The sequence below is a fragment of the Astatotilapia calliptera genome, chromosome 3 (assembly GCF_964374335.1).
Source record: "Astatotilapia calliptera chromosome 3, fAstCal68.1, whole genome shotgun sequence".
NCBI lineage: Eukaryota > Metazoa > Chordata > Actinopteri > Cichliformes > Cichlidae > Astatotilapia > Astatotilapia calliptera.
This window is the reverse complement of record NC_137424.1, coordinates 36,529,111-36,550,479: the sequence shown is the minus strand read 5'-3', so window position 1 is coordinate 36,550,479 and position 21,369 is coordinate 36,529,111. Positions and strand designations below refer to the sequence as shown.

Below are 21,369 nucleotides of genomic sequence, written 5' to 3'. Positions count from 1 at the left end.
TATTAAAACTAACTAGCTGCCACCATTGTTGACAACTGAGCTGGGCCGCGCTATGAATTCTGGGACACAGTTTCTTCTTCTTCGGGGTTTAACGGCAGCTGGCATCCTTGTACATGCAGTGCTGCCATCTTCTGTTTCAGTCCGTTATTACACTCTTAAATCCTGCTACTTATTCCTGCGTCTTTCGCGATCTTACAAAGCTTCAAATGACGCGTCGACTATTAAATCAGTCGTTGACGATTTTGATAGTCGACGTAATCGTGACTAGTCGACTAATCGTGGCAGCCCTAATGCAGAGTTCATCATATAGAAATAAAAAAACTAAAGTTGTGCCTATTTGAACACCTTGCCTGCCTGCAGCACTAAAGGACTCCATGAGAGAGGTCTGCCTCGCCCTAGCAGCACCTGTCCCTGTCCTCCTCTTCAGTTCGTCTCAACATACGCTCGTCATATTCTGTGATATGATTTACTCTGAGGTGTTTGACAAGGTTAGTGGTGTTGCCACAACCATACATGCCAACCCTCCCGATGTTTCCGGGAGAATCCCGGAGCCACCATTCTCCAGAATTTCCACCTGGACAACAAAATTGAAAAACCATATCGCAGAATTCATAGCGGGCCCAGCCAATTCCAGTTTCCAACAATGGCGGCAGCTACTTAGTTTTAATATCACTCTTATTTCTCTTTCTGGGTCGCAAAAAACCCCCCAACTTTTAACATATTTTCAGGTGAGAATGTAGCTGTGTAAACTTAAAATATCTGAGCCGACCGACACATCGTTTTCAAACCCCCGCGGTCTTTCGCTACTCGGGTTAAACATGATTTATAAGTCACTTTGATAACTTAAAAATGTTATTGTTTGGCTTTTTCAGTGCTTTATTTGTTCGTGAGTAAATCGGTTTGGCTGAGATTAAAGTTTAGATTAGATTAAATTTAATTTAATCCATCGAGAGGGTTCCTCCGGGGTTTTCACACGGCTGAATAAACATCAAACAGAAAACTAATTAAAGAAAGTGTGAGACGGTCGAGAGTTTACGCCAGCGCCCGGTTATATTTTAGATAGCAAGGAGCAGACGGCAGAGTTTCACTCCACCGAGGGAGCTGTGACGTACTACCCGGCTTTCTTTAGACCGCGAAGGCCGGGTCCTCAAGTGGAAGCAGCCTCTGAATTTGGACACCCCCGCTGTTTCCGGGCCGGCCAATAATAACGGTGACATTTAACGTATTTTATCTGATAAATAAACACTGTAAAATGTATTTAAACCCCCCCCCCCCAACAGCCCTTTTCAATGTCTCCCTAATTCTGAGGTCTCAAGGTTGGGAAAGTATGGCCACAACACCTCACTTTTTGCCACATGTATCGCAAACCACGTCTCAGCTGTTTGTGAAGGTAAAATACGTCCGCACAATTACGCTCAGTCATGGTTGTGAGTGCGCACGCCAAGGGGCTGCGAGACATTTATACAGCCGTATTTCGCACATGACTATGAAAGGCGGAAAAGCTTTCTGTGATCTGTTCATCTATTTAAAAAAAAATTATCTACATCTAATATAAAGAACCAAAAGGTCACATTTTTAAGAAAGAGGAAAAATCCATTCACTGAGAGAAAAAAAAGATTTTTCAGGGGGGAAAGAAGGTTTTTTTTTCAGGGAAAAAAGGCTGAAGTACAGTGGGGCAAAAAAGTATTTAGTCAGCCACTGATTGTGCAAGTTCCCCCACTTAAAATGATGACAGAGGTCAGTAATTTGCACCAGAGGTACAGTTCAACTGTGAGAGACAGAATGTGAAAAAAAAATCCATGAATCCACATGGTAGGATTTGTAAAGAATTTATTCGTAAATTAGGGTGGAAAATAAGTATTTGGTCACCTCAAACAAGGAAAATCTCTGGCTCTCACAGACCTGTAACATCTTCTGTAAGAAGCTTTTCTGTCCCCCACTCGTTACCTGTATGAATGGCACCTGTTTGAACTCATCATCTGTATCAAAGACACCTGTCCACAGCCTCAAACAGTCAGACTCCAAACTCTGCCATGGCCAAGACCAAAGAGCTTTCGAAGGACACCAGGAAAAGTATTGTAGACCTGCACCAGACTGGGAAGAGTGAATCTACAATAGGCAAGCAGCTTGGTGTGAAAAAATCTACTGTGGGAGCAATCATCAGAAAATGGAAGACATACAAGACCACTGATAATCTCCCTCGATCTGGGGCTCCACGCAAGATCTCATCCCGTGGGGTCAAAATGATCATGAGAACGGTGAGCAAAGATCCCAGAACCACACGGGGGGACCTGGTGAATGACCTGCAGAGAGCTGGGACCAAAGGAACAAAGGTCACCATCAGTAACACACTACAACGGCAGGGAATCAAATCCCGCAGTGCCAGACGTGTTCCGCTGCTGAAGCCAGTGCATGTCCAGGCCCGTCTGAAGTTTGCCAGAGAGCACATGGATGATACAGCAGAGGATTGGGAGAATGTCATGTGGTCAGATGAAACCAAAGTAGAACTTTTTGGTATAAACTCAACTCGTCGTGTTTGGAGGAAGAAGAATACTGAGTTGCGTCCCAAGAACACCATACCTACTGTGAAGCATGGGGGTGGAAACATCATGCTATGGGGCTGTTTTTCTGCCAAGGGGACAGGACGACTGATCCGTGTTAAGGACAGAATGAATGGGGCCATGTATCGTGAGATTTTGAGCCAAAACCTCCTTCCATCAGTGAGAACTTTGAAGATGAAGCGAGGCTGGGTCTTCCAACATGACAATGATCCAAAACACACCGCCCGGGCAACAAAGGAGTGGCTCCGTAAGAAGCATTTGAAAGTCCTGGAGTGGCCTAGCCAGTCTCCAGACCTCAACCCCATAGAAAATCTGTGGCGGGAGTTGAAAGTCCGTGTTGCTCGGCGACAGCCCCAAAACATCACTGCTCTCGAGAAGATCTGCATGGAGGAATGGGCCAAAATACCAGCTACTGTGTGTGCAAACCTGGTAAAGACCTATAGTAAACGTTTGACCTCTGTTATTGCCAACAAAGGTTATGTTACAAAGTATTGAGTTGTATTTTTGTTATTGACCAAATACTTATTTTCCACCCTGATTTACGAATAAATTCTTTACAAATCCTACCATGTGGATTCATGGATTTTTTTTTCACATTCTGTCTCTCACAGTTGAAGTGTACCTCTGGTGCAAATTACTGACCTCTGTCATCATTTTAGGTGGGGGAACTTGCACAATCGGTGGCTGACTAAATACTTTTTTGCCCCACTGTATGTCAAATTATATAAGAACTGGACTGGTTATCACTAGTAACAGATCTTTGGATAAATCCAAATTTAAAATGTTTGTTTAAATTTGTTTGGGATGGAGATCTTGTCAAAATTGATGGAAATAGTATGGTTGGATTGGGTTCCACCATGCAGTACTATCTGGAAAGCATCTGATCTGATTGTTGAATGATCCCAAACCCACTGCCAACACACAATGAAACTCAAACTAAAAATCAGTCATGGATTGGCCTCCCCCCAGCCTGGACCTCAACACAATTGAAGCAGTGTGGGATCACGCTGACGGGGAACAGAACAATATGCAGAAACCTCCAAAGATGAGCTTTGAATGTCCTTCAAGAAGTCTGGAGAACTATTCCTGAAGACTACCTAAAGAAATTACAATAAACTTCCTCATAGAGTTCAGGCCGTTTTGACGAATAAAGGTGGTCACACCAAATAAAGCTCATCGGGGTTGTTGTCTGTTTTTGCCTTATATGCTTTTTTCTAGATATGTTTGCACACATTTCAATAAATTGTTATTATTGTATTATTATTTAATTTCCCATTTTCATACTAAAATATAAAGAAGTAAGGGTTGGATCAAGATTTTTACGTAACGCTGTGTATTTTTTATCTGTAGCTTCTTAAGGAATGTAGAAATTCTGTCCCTGCAGGGACTTCACGCATATCCACCATAAAGACAAAATGCACTGTAGCATCTTTGTATTTGACAGTATTTCTCTGTTGTTTACCAGAGCAGCTGTTAATTAATGCTTTGTTTATCTTCTACAACCGTGCAGACAACACGCTCTCAACAGTCAACCTCTTGTTGTAGTTGTGCTCTGTAAATAAATATAGTAAGCAGGGGGATTTTTTTTTAATAGGACTTCTACTTGACTTGTAGAGTATGTGCATGGCTGCACCTGTGTGTGTCTGTGCATCACACACACTTCTTCTTCTATTCTCTCTACTGCAAATCATCCTAAAAAGCTGCAGAAAAAATAAAGCTCAGTGAAAGCTGTTGGAGCGAGTCTCACTCTCGTGGCAGAATTCAACTGATTGTATATCAGCGTTTCTTTGTAGCCTGATGATGACATTGGTGAGCGAGGCTATTTTTCAGTTGGGAATGGAGCCTGTGCGTCATCTTATTACCACATGCAATGCAGCGCCCCTGCAATTCAATTTCAAGTACAGAGAAATAGTTACACTTTGACTTTAGGTCCCATCAAGGAAAACTTTGATCTTGCTGAGCTAAAAGTCAGGAACTCATTTATTTTATATTATATACATATATAACATTAAGCCAGAGTTCATTTTATTTTCATAAAGTATGCATCTGTGTCCCAACAACAGATGAACATATCACCAAATTAAAGATATAACAAATATCTAAATGTTTACATTTACATACATATCGATAAAATTAATTAGCTTATTTTTCCTGCTAGGACTCAATTCATAAATATTTGCTCATGCACTTCTAGATCAAGACTTTAAGAAAAAGAAAAAAGCAACTAGAAAAACATGGGTTACATTTTCCAGGATGATCACCAACGTAGTCACTGTTTCCCTTTGTCCTCGTTTTTTTGTTTTGTTTTGATTTTGCACATTGTTCAATGCCGTTCTCATTAGACGGACTGAGAGATCAGAAAGTTTATTTGTATTCATTTGATATGCTTGTAAAATTAGCTCATCCATGATAATAAAATCACACATCCAATTCAATCAAATGCAAAACTGGCCAGGCATGAAATTCCTTTTGGAGACCCATGAAGCGAGGCGGCAATAAGCAGTGCGGGGAATGAAATATACCTACGAACAGACGAATCGTGACTGATGGCATCGAAAGTATGAGATCTTAATCTAATGCCCAAGTCAGTGCCCTGGACTGTGAACTGTGAAAGCTCAGAAGATTCAGTCAGACGTGAGGACAATATTGTGTTATTTTCTATAGTCTGAGGTCAAGGTTTTTTTTTTTTTTTAAATAATAAATTCTCTCAAACCTTTAAGGTGACCCCTTGCTCAAATTCTGCCTCGAGATCAAGGCCCAGAACCAGAGGTTTCATTTGGTAGACGAGACCTGCTCGACAAAGCGCTATATCTAAAACAAAGCACCACTTGTGCTACAAGTGAATAACTTGTAAAGTCTGTTGTCAAGACAGATGACCTCATCCTTCCACCAAATCAAACTTGGAGAAGTTTGATTTGCTTCAAAACCCTGGATACCAAGGACAAAGGGCCAAACTTCTCATCATGGGAATCATGCCAGCTTCTATTAGTCTGGCTCGCCTTAAAAGCTTTCCTTCATTCTGCCAATGTCACTGGGATAGGGCAAGACAAGATGAGCTGTTTGACCCCAGAAGTTAAAAAATGAGCCACACTCTAGATTTAGTGATGGACAGAAGCTATTTAATAGCTGTAATTTAAGCGTCATTACTCTTTCTCTTTGTCCAGTTTGGGGTCCTAGTTCAACCACATCTAACTCCACAGTAGACAGGAGCAACTGAGTAAACGGAGACGATGACCTCCTATTCCAATACATAAATGAATAAATACACTAAAAACATTATAACCATGCTAGTGGCTCAGTGAGGCTGTATTGAGGCTCTTTGATGTACAGAGGTAAATGCTAACATGCCAATATTTTACTATTCTAAACAGCAAACAAGCTAAACACAGTGAGGATCATGTGAATTTCATTTTTTGTTTTTTATCAAAAATCAAAGAATTTGAATTTAAAATTCAAGTTTAGATTTTAAAAAGGCAGATGGAGAATTAGGAAATGATACTGCGCGTTGTGGAAGGCCGGACAGATCCCCATGTACTAAGAAGAAGTAAATAAAATAAAAAGGTTAGATAGTGCTCAATCACAATCAGAAGAGTTGCCTTTTGGTACTTTCTAGTGTAAGTTAAAGACCCTGCAATAACAGAAAGAAAACCCCAACAATCAGATAATCCCTTTCAAGCAAGCACTTGGTGACTGTGGGAAGGAAAAACTCCCTTTTAACAGGAAGTGACCTGTTTGGAAAGCCATCGGCTAGTTTGATAACTTCTGGGCTAAGACTTCTTGTTGAATTGTTGTCAGATGATATCAATGGTTTCATGACTGCAGTTTAGCAGTTGCAATCTTTGTTTTGCTGTCCACACTGTCTGCTTACCTCCATCCAACCAAGACCTGCTTAAAGGTGGCATTATATGGTACTCAGACTATGAGCCGACAAAAAACGAAAACCAGAACACTTCCAGTACCAAATGGAAATTATGTCCCTTGCTAATAAATTCTGCATATATTCCTGATAAATCACCCAGAGGGGCAAATTAATATGTATGCCTTTTTCCTGGTGCTCAAAGAAAGCTGAAGGGGCCACCTGAGTTATTTGGATTCATCAGTTCATCCCTTCCAGTGGCAAAATAGAGAATGTCTTTAAACGCTGTGAAATCAGGCAGCGTGAAGCACAAATTAAATCCCTGATCAGAACACTTCTTACCTCTTACACCATCTCCAGTGGAAACGAACTAATGGGAAAGATTTGCAGGGACTTGGCTAGAGCACATTGCAGGCAACAGGAAACTGAAGCCTCACGGGAACACCATCACAGGACTCTCACTATCCTCTTTCACAGCCAGATAATCTGGGTTGGGTTAATTCTGGGTCATCTTATTATGCCTCACACCAGAGATGACAAAGAAGTAAGCTGGGAGGGGGTGGAAGGGTTGAGGTATGACCTCATTATCTCTGACACAGTGAACCGTGTACCGAAGTTTAAATTTTCTGTGGTAAGCACTATTGGACAGTTTAACATTTAATGCAGGTTGAGCTGCTTCAGGAGACTTGGGTGGAAACACCCTTGCTCACTACAGCAGGTTGTAAAAGAATACATGAAATAAAATCAAAAGGAAAACAATGTTTTTGATGTGAAGAAAAAAAGAGATATCCAAGAAAGAACAAAGCATTCCAAGGTGTACATTATGTATGGTGGCCTCGTCACTTACATTCTTGAAGCCGCGGTAAAGAATCTGTAGCTCCTTTCGGGAGAACCGCGTCTGTGCTTCGAGTTGTTCCAGGCCTTCTGGGCGATGGCGGACTGCTGATAGTTCCAGCTCGTCTTCGACGCTGTCTGGAGAGGAGAGAGAACAAGGTGAGACATGAAACGCGTCCTTGCAAATTTGTATTTTTGACACTAGAATTTTAACTATCTTGTTACATTTTCAGCAAATAGATAATCAAATAAAACAAAAAAAACAACAAAAAGCTCCATTCACAATGCCAGAACTCAACATTTTACTACAAAATGTTATTGGCTCATGGGAAAATCCATTCAAGCGGATCAGTTCTGAAGTCCTTTCTTTGCCTCACACGCCACATTCCTTTATCGGACCCTTCACAAAACCAAACAAAAAATCTGAATGCTCTTTTCTTCTCTACAACAAACATGACAGCAGAGGTAATTAGAGTTTTTTTGAGACCCTGGAACACAACAAGCCCTCGTGGCAGAGAGCCTCTTCATGAAAGAGTGTAGCTGAACCCTGTGAAATGTTTTAATGGGCCTTTAATGATAGCAGATGCTGTCTGGGCACTGTCACCGACTGCACTGTCCTCACAGCACAGCGTTTGACTTGTCTTGTGCAGGGTCTCTCATATACCTGAAGTGTGACACACTAAGTGCCTCATTAGCTCGAAGAGGCTTATTACGGCCCACAGTCAAAAGGCCAAATCTTTAAACGGACCATAATTAACCTGTTGCTATGGAACAAAAGCTCCGCATCCGTTGGGGGATGTCAGCTGATATAAAGGAAATAAAAATGGCTATTTGATCTCATTCTCATCATCATATTAGTCCAGAAACTGTAGCATTACAGCGGTGTAATTAACAAATTTCTGTTCACCTGACCTGTTTAGCATCACATATTCTTTTTCACGTCACCGTGTAATTACGCCGAAACTAATCTGCAATATGCAAGTGTTTTGTTTCAGTGAAAGATGACAGTTTTGACTGTGAACAGCAGAAAAACATTTTTATTCCCTTCAGAAAAGAAAGAAAAGATTTCACGTTGCAGCTAAAATGCAGCTCCGTCAATCATGTGTGACTAAAGCCTGTACTGGCTGAGAAAAGACACAGAAACAAAAGAACATCTTAGACAACAGCAACAAAATCATCAGAGAGACAGAGTGAAGGGAGAGAGAGGGAGAGAAAGCCTTGGAAGAGCCACTTGCTTTGATTAGTGGAGGATGGCTTTTTGGCTGTGGAGCATGGAAAGAGCCTCATGAGTCGAGCTCTCACCCCGCGCTTGTGGACAATCTGAGGGTAACCTGGGAAATACAGCATTAGGTCTTGTGGGTTACCCAGGCAACCAAGAGCCTCAGAACACTGTAGGACGCTGGACATGCAAGACGTGAGGGTCTAAGTTTGGACATGAAGCTAGCTGTCTTCAGGACAACAACACAGTGTTTTTGCTCTGCAGCAAGCAGCCTCAAAAGGAGCTCGGCTTGTGTCATTTTGGCTGTTACTAATTAGCTTTTAACACAATGCATAGCACACTGATGAGTAGTTTTTAGCTATTCAAAATCCTCAGTATAGGTCAAAAAAAAGAAAGATGGATGAAAAGGAAAAGGAATTTTTCAACATTGTTCTGCTCATTCTGAGGAGAAGTTGTCATGGCAATATCTCCCTTCAAATGGGAAACTCATCCCCAACAACAGGTTGAACCATTTGCACCAAGGACGAAAAACTTATTTTACATCATGTGCCACCCACAACCCACGTAATTTTCAGATTAGAAGGCCCAGAGACACTCTCCTTCCTGTTACTGTGACGACTTTAACTGCACTTTTATACCAAGAGCTCTTAATATAAGGAAAGTATGACAAAAAATATGTCAGACGTTTGCTTTGCTTTAGCTTTTTTTGTTTGTTTTTGCTGTGGATATGTTGTAAAAACTTTAAATTTCTACAGTAGACAGTAGAAAACAGGACATTTTCTTGCATTTATCTGTTTATCTATTACTTAATTACTTTGGTGCATTATGAATGACCATGGAGGAGGTCTTTATCAGTAAGAAAAGCTGTAAAATTTATGAAAATGCAGTTAAAAGTCCAGCTTTTATGCAAACCTTCAAATTTCCCAAAGTCTTTACCAGGCCGATTTGGTCCCTAGGCCTAATGTTTGACACCCCTGAGCTACACTACACTTCTCTTAATCCAGCCGAGAAACTTCTTAGACTGAACCAACTGGCAGATCAACAGACATTTTTATTTACTAGCACTGCTGAAGTTATCTCTGAATTTACTTCACGGACAGTGCTCCTAACAGATAAAAACAAGACCAACGAGGAACTTCTTCTTCTGTTTAGCTGAAACAGTACAAAGCTACTCCCAAGACCATCTACGAACTGTCTTTGGATTCTGTGCTTTGTCTACTGAGCTAGTCCTTGGCTTTTAAACAGATGTGCCCTTATATCTAGATTTAGTTGAAAAGTAAAACAGAAAGAGTTGTCCTTTAGGCTGAGGTTTATTGCAAAGAGTGTTCAGGCCCTTTAAATTTACCCACTGAGCAATTTTATGTTGATTAGAGAAAGGCCTAAAAGATCTGTCAAAACCTGTAATTCCTACTTGTGTCAACAGTGTTTAGTCCATCGCCTTGAAGCTGCCAATTTTGGGGTTTGCAGAGGTGGTGAAGAGGAATGGCGTCTTTTTAACCTTTTTAACCAAATTTATACTTAAAGTAGCATCTTTGTAATGACCTGAGAAGATGGCTTTTCACATTCCAAGAGAACAGATCTTAACAGTGTTTAGGTGTCTGTGAAAGTTGCTTTCAATGCCATTTTGGTGTATTTTTTTTGTGCAGTTTTGATGCAGGTTGGTGAAGCTATGAACTACAGGTTCAGGACTGCAGAAGTGTGAGATAGGACTAGTTCGCTGGTTACATTATTAATCAATCTCCAAGCACATTGTTCTCCATCAGTGTAAAAGACGGGCTCTGAATGTGATATGGAGGCTCATGACCTCGGGTCACGATGTAAGTTAATATCTCATCGGGTGTCATCTCTTCTCGCACATAATCAAGCTGGTTTCTTGACAAATGTGTTGCCTCCTCTTTAATTTAACAAAGTGGTGCATTCAAGGTAGGAATTGATGACCCCGCTACACACCCCAAAAAATCTTCTGTTGTATGCAAAACCAACGCGTGAATATGAAAGCCATTAAGTAATAAGTCCACAGTGTTGCCAAAAAAAACTCCATTTGCCCTCCCTCTCCAGGCTATTGTGAAAAATTTAGTTCAAGGTTTGACGGCAGCTGTGGGTGTTAAGACGAGTGCTGTGAACCATTTGTCAATTGTGCACCAAGCACAAGGCAGCGCTCGCAGGAGAAAACAGTAATAGAGATGTAGCTCATGGCATGTTTATAACTAACTAGTTAAGATGGCTGATGAGAGTTGCAAGAGGTCTCTATAAACCTGGGCTATAAAGGGATGTAGTAGTAACAATTACATCATTGTACAGAGGGCATGGGAATAGTGTCATAAATCTGCAGCCTACACCGTCATGAAGTGTAGAAGCAAACTGGAGGTAGAGGAAAGAGAGAAATGATCCTTGAAAAGGTTGTTGAATTAATGATAATTAATGCTAATATTATTCTTTTGGATCATCTACTGTTTGGATCAGATGTTGCAGACTTACACTAACGATGTATCATACTTGCTTTATTTGTATGAATTCATGTATAAGCAAAAGTGGCTGAATTGGAGGAGGAAGAAGCTCAACCAAGCTTAGCCTTAAGCGTGAATTTTTACTCCTAATTTTGCCAAATACTTATTCCACAGAGCTGGAAAGAAGCCCCGGCAGAGTCAATATTTAATGTGCCTCTGCCTTTTCAGCCTCACAGTGTATAAAGCATAAACAGTGCACACTGTGTTAATGGACCACAGGCAAACCGCAGAGTGTAGATGGTTAAAAGCTCTTAGGTCTGGCCACATAATGACCAACATTATTGTGCACAACAAACTTGTTTGCTGTGAAGAATCTCTTTCTGTTGAAGGCCGCTTCATATTGCCTCCTCTGATAACACAATAACTTTGAGATTTAGAGGATGAAGCTCTCATCTGTTCTCGTTACCTCGGTGACACACACACACCTTCCTACCTGAGTGGAGAGGAGACGTCTGAGTGCCCCCTCACTGAGGTTGAACTAGACAGATGTTGCTTTTGTTATCAAGATATATTGGTCTTGACAGCAAGCTGGCTTCATCTGGAGGCATTACTGTGCTCCAGAGAGGCACCTTTTTCTACCTTGGAGCTCAAGGACATCATGGAGAAGGGCCTTTAGTAGATTCTTTAGCAGCTGAACCGAGTTTAGGAGGCAGCGCGAACATTACAACGAATCTCGACTGTACTGAAGCGACAGGATGACTTAGCAAGAAGGCAATAAAAGCTGATCTCTAAAGTGGAACGGAGTAGAGCTTGAGTGACAGAGTGCTTAATCAGGCAAGAAAAGAGCAAACAGTCACGGCTGTCTGATTAAAAGTTGCCCTTTTATTTTATTGACAAAAAGGATTCGACGCTCGACTGTGTGTGATTCTGTGAAGAACAGCTCAAGCTGTGTCCTCCTGCCCCTTTGATAAAGGTTAAAGGTCGCACCTTTGCCGGTATTGCACCGCTTGTGTCCAGTTCATTAAAGGCAATAAAACCGCTGTTGTTGTCCTGAAGAATTAAATATATCATGCAAGTCTAAACATTTACTTCACTGGTTTAGTTAATACGTGCCAACTCATACCGTCATGCCATACTTTTGCCTTCCTCGAAAGAAAAAAAAATGACCTTAGCAGCTTCTTGAGTGACAGCAGCTATAATAGTAGGCTCTGGCTGACTGTACAGCTCGCCAACAACGTAATTCACAGCCACCCCTGAACAGCAAAGCTGCCTTCACTATTTTGGCCTGCAGCAATACAAGAGAATGAGACTGATGTCTCAGCAAAATGTAATTACCACAGACCATAGTGTAACACGCTTTGCAGACTAAACTAAAATGGTCTACCACACAGTATCTTCTTTGTCAATGCCCTGCAAAAACACTTATATCCTGAAGAACGAATGTCAGGATATTTCCCTTCCTCCCAGTTTGGACTGATCAATCACGGCCCCGCTGCTACAGTCCCTTAATGTTTATTATATCAGGACTCATTCATTCCAGAGTTATAAGGTCAAGCTGGAGGATAAAACTTTACTAAATCAATCGGGTCTATAAACAGAAAGAGAGGGACTAATAAATACTTGACACACAGACACAACTGCTTACTATCAATAACTCTTGGGTCAGTGCTGTTGAGCTTTCTGCTTCTTTGTTGTGGTAAGAGGGGGTACGTACAGTCTGAAGCTGCATACAGCCAAATGATGGCCTCGGGGAACACATAGGACAGATGAATTTAATACAGTAAGTGCAAAAGACCTGACTCCGTGTGGGGTTCAAATTAAAATGATTAAATTGGTCTTTAGTGGGGGAAGTCTGCATTTAATCTGTGTGAAATTGTCCAAGATCGTTTTTAATTTCAGCCACTGATAGGCTACATCAAAGCCTGGATTTTGCTTCCTCTCCAGCCGTCATTTACTTATTTGTTACAAGCTGCTTTTTATACGGTGACAGTCAAACACTGTGAACCAGCAACATGTGTCATTTTTAAAGACCTTCTATTTTGTGTGTGTGTGTGTGTGTGTGTGTGTGTGTGTGTGTGTGTGTGTGTGTGTGTGTGTGTGTGTGTGTGTGTGTGTGTGTGTGTGTGTGTGTGTGTGTGTGTATCTAAGATTAGGTCTTATATACTTTAGCTCCAGCTGCTTTAGCACAGTGGCGCCAAGAAGGCAGAGCTCACAAAAGTAGGCCATGACTCCAAGGGAGCACAACTTATCTTCTAGCACCAACAGTTAGATAGGGTTTTACAGGCATTAGAAATGCTGATGTGCACTTGTACTGCTTCAGTAGGTGGTCTGAAGATGACCGTGACTGGACTGGAGAGTTTTGGTTACAGATGATGGCCAACTTAGAACAAAAATACTGCATTTAGGCACGGAAAGTGAAAACCAAGGTCTGGACATTGAATAAAACCTAAATAACGGAGCTTCATGTTTAAAATGTAAACAACAGCAGGTTTTGGTTACTCACACAGATGCGCTAAAGCTAAATGCTAGTGTCAGTTAGCTAACATGCGCACATACTTATAACATACTTATCTTTTAAGTATCATGTTTTTACCTGCAGCCAAATTCAAAGATGCAGCCCTTGAATTTGGGCAATTAGTTTGCCATGTTAGCAACCTAAAATGTTCCTATTCAGCATTATACCCATTCTGCTGCTAGCTTAGGCTAACATTAAGCATGTAAACAGAAAAAGGGGGAAAGCTACATGACAAAAGCTGATGATGACAAAATCTCAAATTCTTTAATACATCAATGTTTACACATCCTTAAATTTATATTCATGAAAAGGATTGTTTTTCTGCCCTATTTTTGAGCCACGCTATACAAGACACTGTTCTAGATTGCTGATGCCATATAAACGTAGGGACAGAGAGAGCTGTTGATTCTGATTTTGAAAGATGGTGATTTTCACTCATTTCAAAGTCAGTGCTGGGAAATGAGACCAATGGTGTGGTGAGTAACCACAGTCCTTAAATTTTAAAAGAAAGTAATAACTCCCCCTCAACTCCACCATTTGGTTTTGGGCTATAAAATCATTGTTGGAAACATATTTTACACACTGTGGCAGAAAAGTACAGAGCTCCCCCAGAGGTTTTTTTTTTTAATCCCTAGGGAAAGTTTTCTGTAGTGGAAACGTGACTTTAGATGCATGTGCAGCACATCCTTAACCTCATGAGACCTGAGCTCTTTTTTGGGATGCACGAGATGTAACCGGTTTGAGACACGGGGTCTCAGAGGTTAAAATAAATTAATATAGAAGGACGAAAACGTCATTTAAAGTAGCTACAAAAGATACCACAAATACACCACATGTACGGCTGGATCAAAAATTAATCATTATGTGGTGTTTTTAGTATCAGTTTCCATAACAGACTCATGTCATCATGCTAAATCTATAATAAACAGATGTAAAAAACAAAAAACAAAAAAACCCTTCTTATCAGATTGGCTTTAGTGCAGAACACTTCACTTTAACAGCAATAAATAAAGAGATAGAGAGAAGAAATAAACTCTTATGAGTTATTGCAGCTTTTCTGGAGCAATGAAATAACAAAGATCATGACAGAGACAGTAAATAAGTGATGTAAATAGCTCTTTTCAAAGCGTCACTTACTATCAAAACCTGCCTGAATAAATCTGACTTCCTCACATTCACCAAAGTAACCACTGAGACTAGCCATCGATAAGCTCCAGATGACAACCAAACTCAAATCTGATCTTATCTTAACCCATGCTAACTCCTAATATAGCAGGTTCTGAATCCTGGCAATGCAACACAAGAAACTGAGGGTATCAAGTTAATCACAAGGCTGTGCTGTTTCCTCTGTTGGCCTTTTAGGGTCAAAATATGCTAACATAACAGCAAGGTATGGATGACTGCAATGGTTGTCAAACACACTACTGACTCAGATATTAAATAGTTCATATCCAAGAGAAAATAAAATGAGTGAATTTTAAGTTTGTTGGCTTCCAGCATGATTTGATTCGATCATTTTTTTTAGGCACAATATGGTCAGCAGTGATTTTCTGGGATCCTCCAAGTCACCTGTATGAGTGATTGTATGTGGCGGAGGACACCAGTGCTGCTGTCGCTTCTATCTGCATCCTGATGTGTATCTGGTCGAGAATCAAACTGGTTTAAAAGAAGTAATTAATCGCTCTGCACAAAATGGGATTGTTTTACTAAGCTAGAGAGTTAGTGAGGCATTGGTTCACTGAAGTGCCAGTGATTCCAACGATATTGGATAGTCCGTCAACAAAAATATACTGCCTTTTCAACAACTTCTGCTTTATAGGTTTTCTGGGGTTTATAAAAAAAATAAATAATAAGCTCTTTACAAAGACAACAAATGACAACATGCCAGACATCATTTATTAAGAGATGGATGGTATTGGATATTTTGAAGTGTTTACTGTCCTCAAGCCAGGTTTTAAAGTCAGTGGTTCCCCAGGTGTTAATCTCTTAACACCTTAATCTGTCTCCTGGTGGCCTCGAGACAGATCAAAGTTGGAGTAGAGTCCGAGCAGCGCCACCTCTTATCAGCCAAGTTTTACATTACAACAAAACACACAGCAATTTCATGGCATCTGCAGGGTCAGTGCCAGCTTAATTTGACTGGATCTTAGATGCAGCACAGCTATTTGCTTTTCCTTAAACATGCTTCATATCATTGAATGAACCAAACAGAGGCAAAATGACAAGAGGCTGTAAAAAAGGATTGTTTGATTGGATGGTATTTAAGTCGATGCTAGTGACTGGTAATTGCCATGCTGGTTTGTCAATACCTCGATTTAAATTCTCTCATCTTTCTAAAGGTCACCTTGGTATTAGTAATAGTCTGTATATGGAACATTTACAAAAGGTCATACAGCCAATTGATGAAATTCAGAGGCAAAGCCTTTTCGGTCATATAAATCTAATCTACTCAGCCGGAGCCAGGGGCTAGGATGCTTCTTTTAAGCTCAGTGTTATTTGGCTGTAACGCTACCAGTGTTTAAGTCCCAAGGCTGCATGCTGTTTTTGGGGGACAAACGTGGCAGATACTTGGCAGCTAGCAATTAACTGAAATTATACCCAGAGACAAGGGACGAGGGCAGCAGATGAGCAGTGTCTGGCAGCCTGCGCTTGCATGATTGGCACGAGTCCTAAAAAAAGGCCAATGTGATGTGAAACTGACCTGAAGTTACATCAACTCTGATGTCACAAGCTGTCTCCCAGCAGAATACTGAATTGCGCTAAGTGTTGTGTGGCTATGTTGATTTATTGCTCAAGATATGCTTCTGTCAACACTAAAACATCTGTTAACAGATGATACCTCTGGCGCAGATGCTAAACATAATGAGCATGCATTAGTGTAATGCTTGCATTACAGTATGTTAACACGTCGAGCGCAGCCAGATTATACAGATACGGGTAAACAGTTTTCAAGCTACAAAGCAGAGCAGTAAATGGGACTCGTGCTTATATGGTGCTTTTGTGCTTTAGCTGAACACTTAGAGCACTTTGTACTACAAGCATCATTCACCCATTCACACAGTCATACAACAATTTATTCTGTGCTTTTTGGCACTTTCCCTAACATTCACGCGCACAATCACACTCCAGTGGATGAACTGGGGGCAACTTGAGTTGCAATACATTGTCCAAAGACGCAACAAGCAGACTAGAAGATGCAGGGGTTAAACCACCAACCTTCCAATTGATACACAACCTGCTCTACCTCTTGACCCGCAGCCGCCCAGTGAAGCAGAAGGTAAGCAGAAGGTTACTGGGTTGATGCCAGACTAGGTAAGTCTGGCATCAACTTAGATGGGGGTGATGTCACTGCATCAAGACAGTTGACCCTGCTACAGTAGTAACATTGGAAGAACAAGGAAAAACTGGATTTCTTTTGCTTCTAACAAGGTCGAGTCATCCATCACTAGTAATTCAGCCCGGTCACAGCAGATGGCCGCCCCTCCCTGAGCCTGGTTCTGTCGGAGGTTTCTTCCTGTTAAAAGGGAGTTTTTCCTTCCCACTGTCGCCAAAGTGCTTGTTCATAGGGGGTCATATGATTGCTGGGGTTTTCTCTGTATGTATTATTGTAGCGTCTACCTTACAATATAAAGCGCCTTGAGGCGACTGTTGTTGTGATTAGGCGCTTTATAAATAAAATTGAATTGAATTCAATGTCTAGTTGCAACCCATTCATGGATAGTGCCTGATCCTCCATGAATTGCTTATTTACCAAGTTATAAATACATAAAGTAATAGCACAGATTGAATGATTTACTACTCTTTGCATGCACTGCCATCATCTTGGATTGTAAAGTCGAAGATTGCAGGACATGTCCAGCTCTCCAAGCCAGAAATTCAATTTGGGGGGGCAACTCAGAAGTTAACAAATGGAACATAGCATAATGGCTAGTTTATGGTGACTGCATTCACTGTGTCCCATACCAACTGGGACATCGTAGCCCTGTCGCTTGAGGCATGCAGGACTCCCTGCAGTCTTCTCCTAAATGATAGGTGTTGCCACTCAAAATAAAGTTCCGCATTAGCGATGATGTGGGAGTAGAGGGAGTCAGAAAGTCTTAGCTTTTCGGACTGTTGCAACGTTTCCTTCTGTATAATCTGGGAATCTCTGAGCTCCTGTACTTAAATATCACTGACATGGTGGTAAAGGCTCACGACAAGACCAAACGACACTAAAGAATGGAACACACCAGTAATTGTGAAGTCAATTTCAGTGCGTGCTGGAGGGCATTCAAATGTGGTATCTACTTAGGGCTGAACGATTATGGAAAATAATCTAATTGCGATTTTTTGCCCCAATATTGCGATTGCGATGCGATATGCGATTATTTTTTAAGGTCTTTGTCTTCTGTATTATTAAACAAAGACAAGCAATACATCATATAGTATGGCCAATACTATATTACATTAATTTTAAACTGTTCTTTCCTGGAAGACAGACCTCTGTTATGATGACATGAGGTGATGCATGAATTGATGACTGACATTTTTATTTAACTTCTTCAATCACAACAGTATATTTGAACATACACAATAGTTTATTTTTAGCTTACAAACATCTGAGCATAAAGTGCTGACAAGGAACCCTGGTGTAAACATTAAAATGAAAGTCAGTACAATGTGCAGATTGCAGAAATATACATAAAAAAAAATCAGTGGCTTTACCACACTCAGTTTTTCGACATCTGTGAACTACTAGACAGTCATTCAATTAAAAAATAATATTAAATAAATAAAACTAATAAATAAAAAATACACACATCTTACTGATCTCTGCAGTCAGTAACATTACACATAAAGTGCAAACATAATAGCAATTGTATAAACACAAACACGCCTTTAAAATTTAAAGGCGTGAAATTGGACGGTCTAGTTCTGATTAGCGTCACCGCTGTCTCGGTGGAGTTTAATAAACTCGGCCGTCTGCTTCTTGCTATCTAAAATATAACCAGACACTGGTGTAAATTCTCGACTGTCTCATACTTCTGTTTAATAAGTTTTCTGTTTGACGTTTAGTCAGCTGTGTGAAAACCAAGGAGGAACCCACCCGGGGGATTAATAAAGTTTTATTTTATCTAATCTAATAACTTTAATCTCAGCCAAACCGATTTACTCACGAACAAACAAAACACTGAAAAAAGCCCAACAATAACATTTTTAGGTTGTCTAAGTGACTTATATATTACGTTTAACCCGAGCAGCGAAACTCCGCGGTGATCTGAAAATGATGTGCCGGGAGTTGTGCCGTTCTCGGCCGCATCAGTAATCCTCGAGCTCCCGGCTAGCTGTCGAGCTGGTGGGTAGCAGACGCCTCTGAAAACGTCGAAGCACTTTTGCAAATATGGGATATCTTGATAAACCGAGCAGATATTTGATGTTTACACAACTACTTTCTCGCCTGAAAATATGTTAAAAGTTTATTTTGTGACCCAGAAAGATTAGTATGAGTAATTTTAAAACTTAGTAGCGGCCGCCATTGCTGGAAACTGGAGTTTGGCTGGGCCGCGCTATGAATTCTGGGATATGGTAGTAATTTGGACAGCCTTCGGCGCGTCGCTGTGACGTAATCGGTCTACAAATGCGGCCTCAGGAGGATGCAGCCCATGAATTTGGACATGTCCAGAGTATAATCGCAGCCTTTGCGGTTAGAAAATTGCACTCGATCATGTCGCGATATTATCGCAAATGCGATATATCGTTCAGCCCTATATCTACTCAGATGAAAGTGACACCATGTATATTCAACTCGGAACACAGCTGTTTGGGGAAATACATACTGAACTTTGGAAATATGCCAAGTAATAAAACTTAATAGCAAAGAGGTTGAAAGCAGAGCAAAAGCACCAATGAATCCATCATCTCCAGATCCGCCAGCAGACAGATTTTGCCTCTACCTGAAGCACTCTGAACACCAGAGCTGCCAGCAGTGGACATCTGCTGATTACAACACATTTTTTTTCCATGTGTAAGATCTGCAGATGCAAGTCAGTGAGAGATAAGTAATTGAAACGCAGGCCTCATGCTATAGCAGATAAATGAGAGGAGCAAAGAGGGAGGTGGATACAGACCTGCCATTTGTTTCCATTTTGGTGGTCACAAATACAAATAAGCTCTGAGACCAGAGTCAGCCAAAGCGATATGTCATTTCTGTTATTTAATAAAACAGTTTCTTATGGCAGGCAGGAAAAATGGCAGTGTAATCGCTGTAGTAATAGGAAGGAGTTGGAGGGCAAGGTCAGTCGAGCAAATTTCTTAGACCACATGGAACAGTGCAAACTCTTTTTGCTGAGATATGAATTTATTTATCCAGAGACATATTAAAAATTCTGCGTCATGCTGCCAGTAATGAAAAGAACATCCAAACGAGCCAAACCAAGGAGACCGGGAACGGATCCGTGTGAACAGAAGCCTTGACTATTCCCTTTACAGCAGGTTAGCTATTACAAGACAGAAGGCAAAATATCTCCAATTACAGTGGCTCTTTACTGGCACCAGGAACACATTATCCAATGCTTTCCACCATTAGTACAATTTGCTACAGCTTCTATGTTGCCTAATGCAATAATAGTAGTTTTAATTAGTTTAAACAAGCGGATACCGAAGACATGTAGGAACTAATTTTTCATGCTGAGTATGGCCAGGACCATAAAAAGCTGTCCTTTCCTGTTCTGACCTGAGTGTGAGTGACTGCACTGACTGGTGGTCTGGGAACCGGATGGCAAGGTTCTTTATGAGCGAGAGCGGACTCTCACGCCGGCCATAATGACACACCATCACCATTTATTGGAATCTGGGGGAAAGAGCAGTCTATGTTTTTAATTGCAATCATTTGTCATGTGGAAGTGCTTCAATAATAGTCTGTCTCTGGGAAGGCGTTGCTACAGCAGTGGAAGAAAAGGAACTTTGCCCTTTCTTCTCCAATCATTTTAAAGATTATAAGATGGGACAAGGGAGGGAAAAGGAGGTTTATCATACTTCAGCTCCAAAGATTAGAGCTTTCACGCCAAGAAAAAAGGATACCCGGAGAAGAGATGGTCTTTATGACTAACTTCAGAGTGAGTCATCCTTATTCCAGCTGCTGACACTGACGCTACCAGTCACTCAGAAAAGTGCATCAATGGATTAATGGATTTTACCCCAGACAATGTTTACAGTGTAATTCACATCAACAGTCTGAGATGCCAAAACAAACTTTTGAACTCACATCCAATTTTCTCCATAAACTGCGGCTCAGCCAAAAGACGTGATGTGATCACTTGAAGGGGAACAAAATGGCCCCAATAGTTGATTAACGTTTTACTTACTTCCTCCATTATTTCTCTGACAGTGAGGCTTTTACTCTGCCACCGCTATTGTGATGAAAAGGAAGTAGCCAGCTGGGATGATTTATGGTCTGCAACACCAGCCAATAAGATCCAAATGAGCTAAGTGATTTTTTTTCCTTCCTTTTTATTCAAATATAGAAAAGTATTATTTCATGTGCTCGGACTACATTAACATTTTCCTGTAGCTTTACAGCTGATGATGTATGATATTTCATCAGACTCAGTGCAAATTCAGACTTGTCCTTGCTCAGCAAATGGTTTCAATATAACAGAGGAATCTCTCGTGATATGAGATTGGTTTGCGAGAGGTACAATTCAGCACTTTATATTTCCCAGTGTCCCAGTTCTTTTTACAATAGTGCACACCACTAAATTCTTCCAAAAAGCCCTGCTGTTCAGTTAGTCGAGGAGTTAAAATCAAAACAAATAGAAGAAACATCAGTTGTGCCCAAACATGCAGACCCACCTCCCCCAGCTTCCACCCACAAACAACAAAAAAATAAATCCTCAGTGAAATTAATGGGGACTATAAACTCCACTGAATTCACAATCAACCACAACAAGAAACATGCA

General features: G+C 40.8%; 1 protein-coding gene across 5 annotated transcripts in view; it reads right to left on the bottom strand.

The window, feature by feature from the left end:
* The window catches only part of kcnip4a (potassium voltage-gated channel interacting protein 4a), a 158,753-nt gene that overhangs the window by 9,531 nt on the left and 127,853 nt on the right, over positions 1-21,369 (bottom strand). For all 5 annotated transcript variants that reach the window (XM_026161863.2, XM_026161857.2, XM_026161862.2 and 2 more), the window contains one exon: positions 7,265-7,389. In XM_026161863.2, coding sequence (XP_026017648.1) covers positions 7,265-7,389 — 125 coding nt within the window. The remainder of the gene's footprint in view (positions 1-7,264; positions 7,390-21,369) is intronic.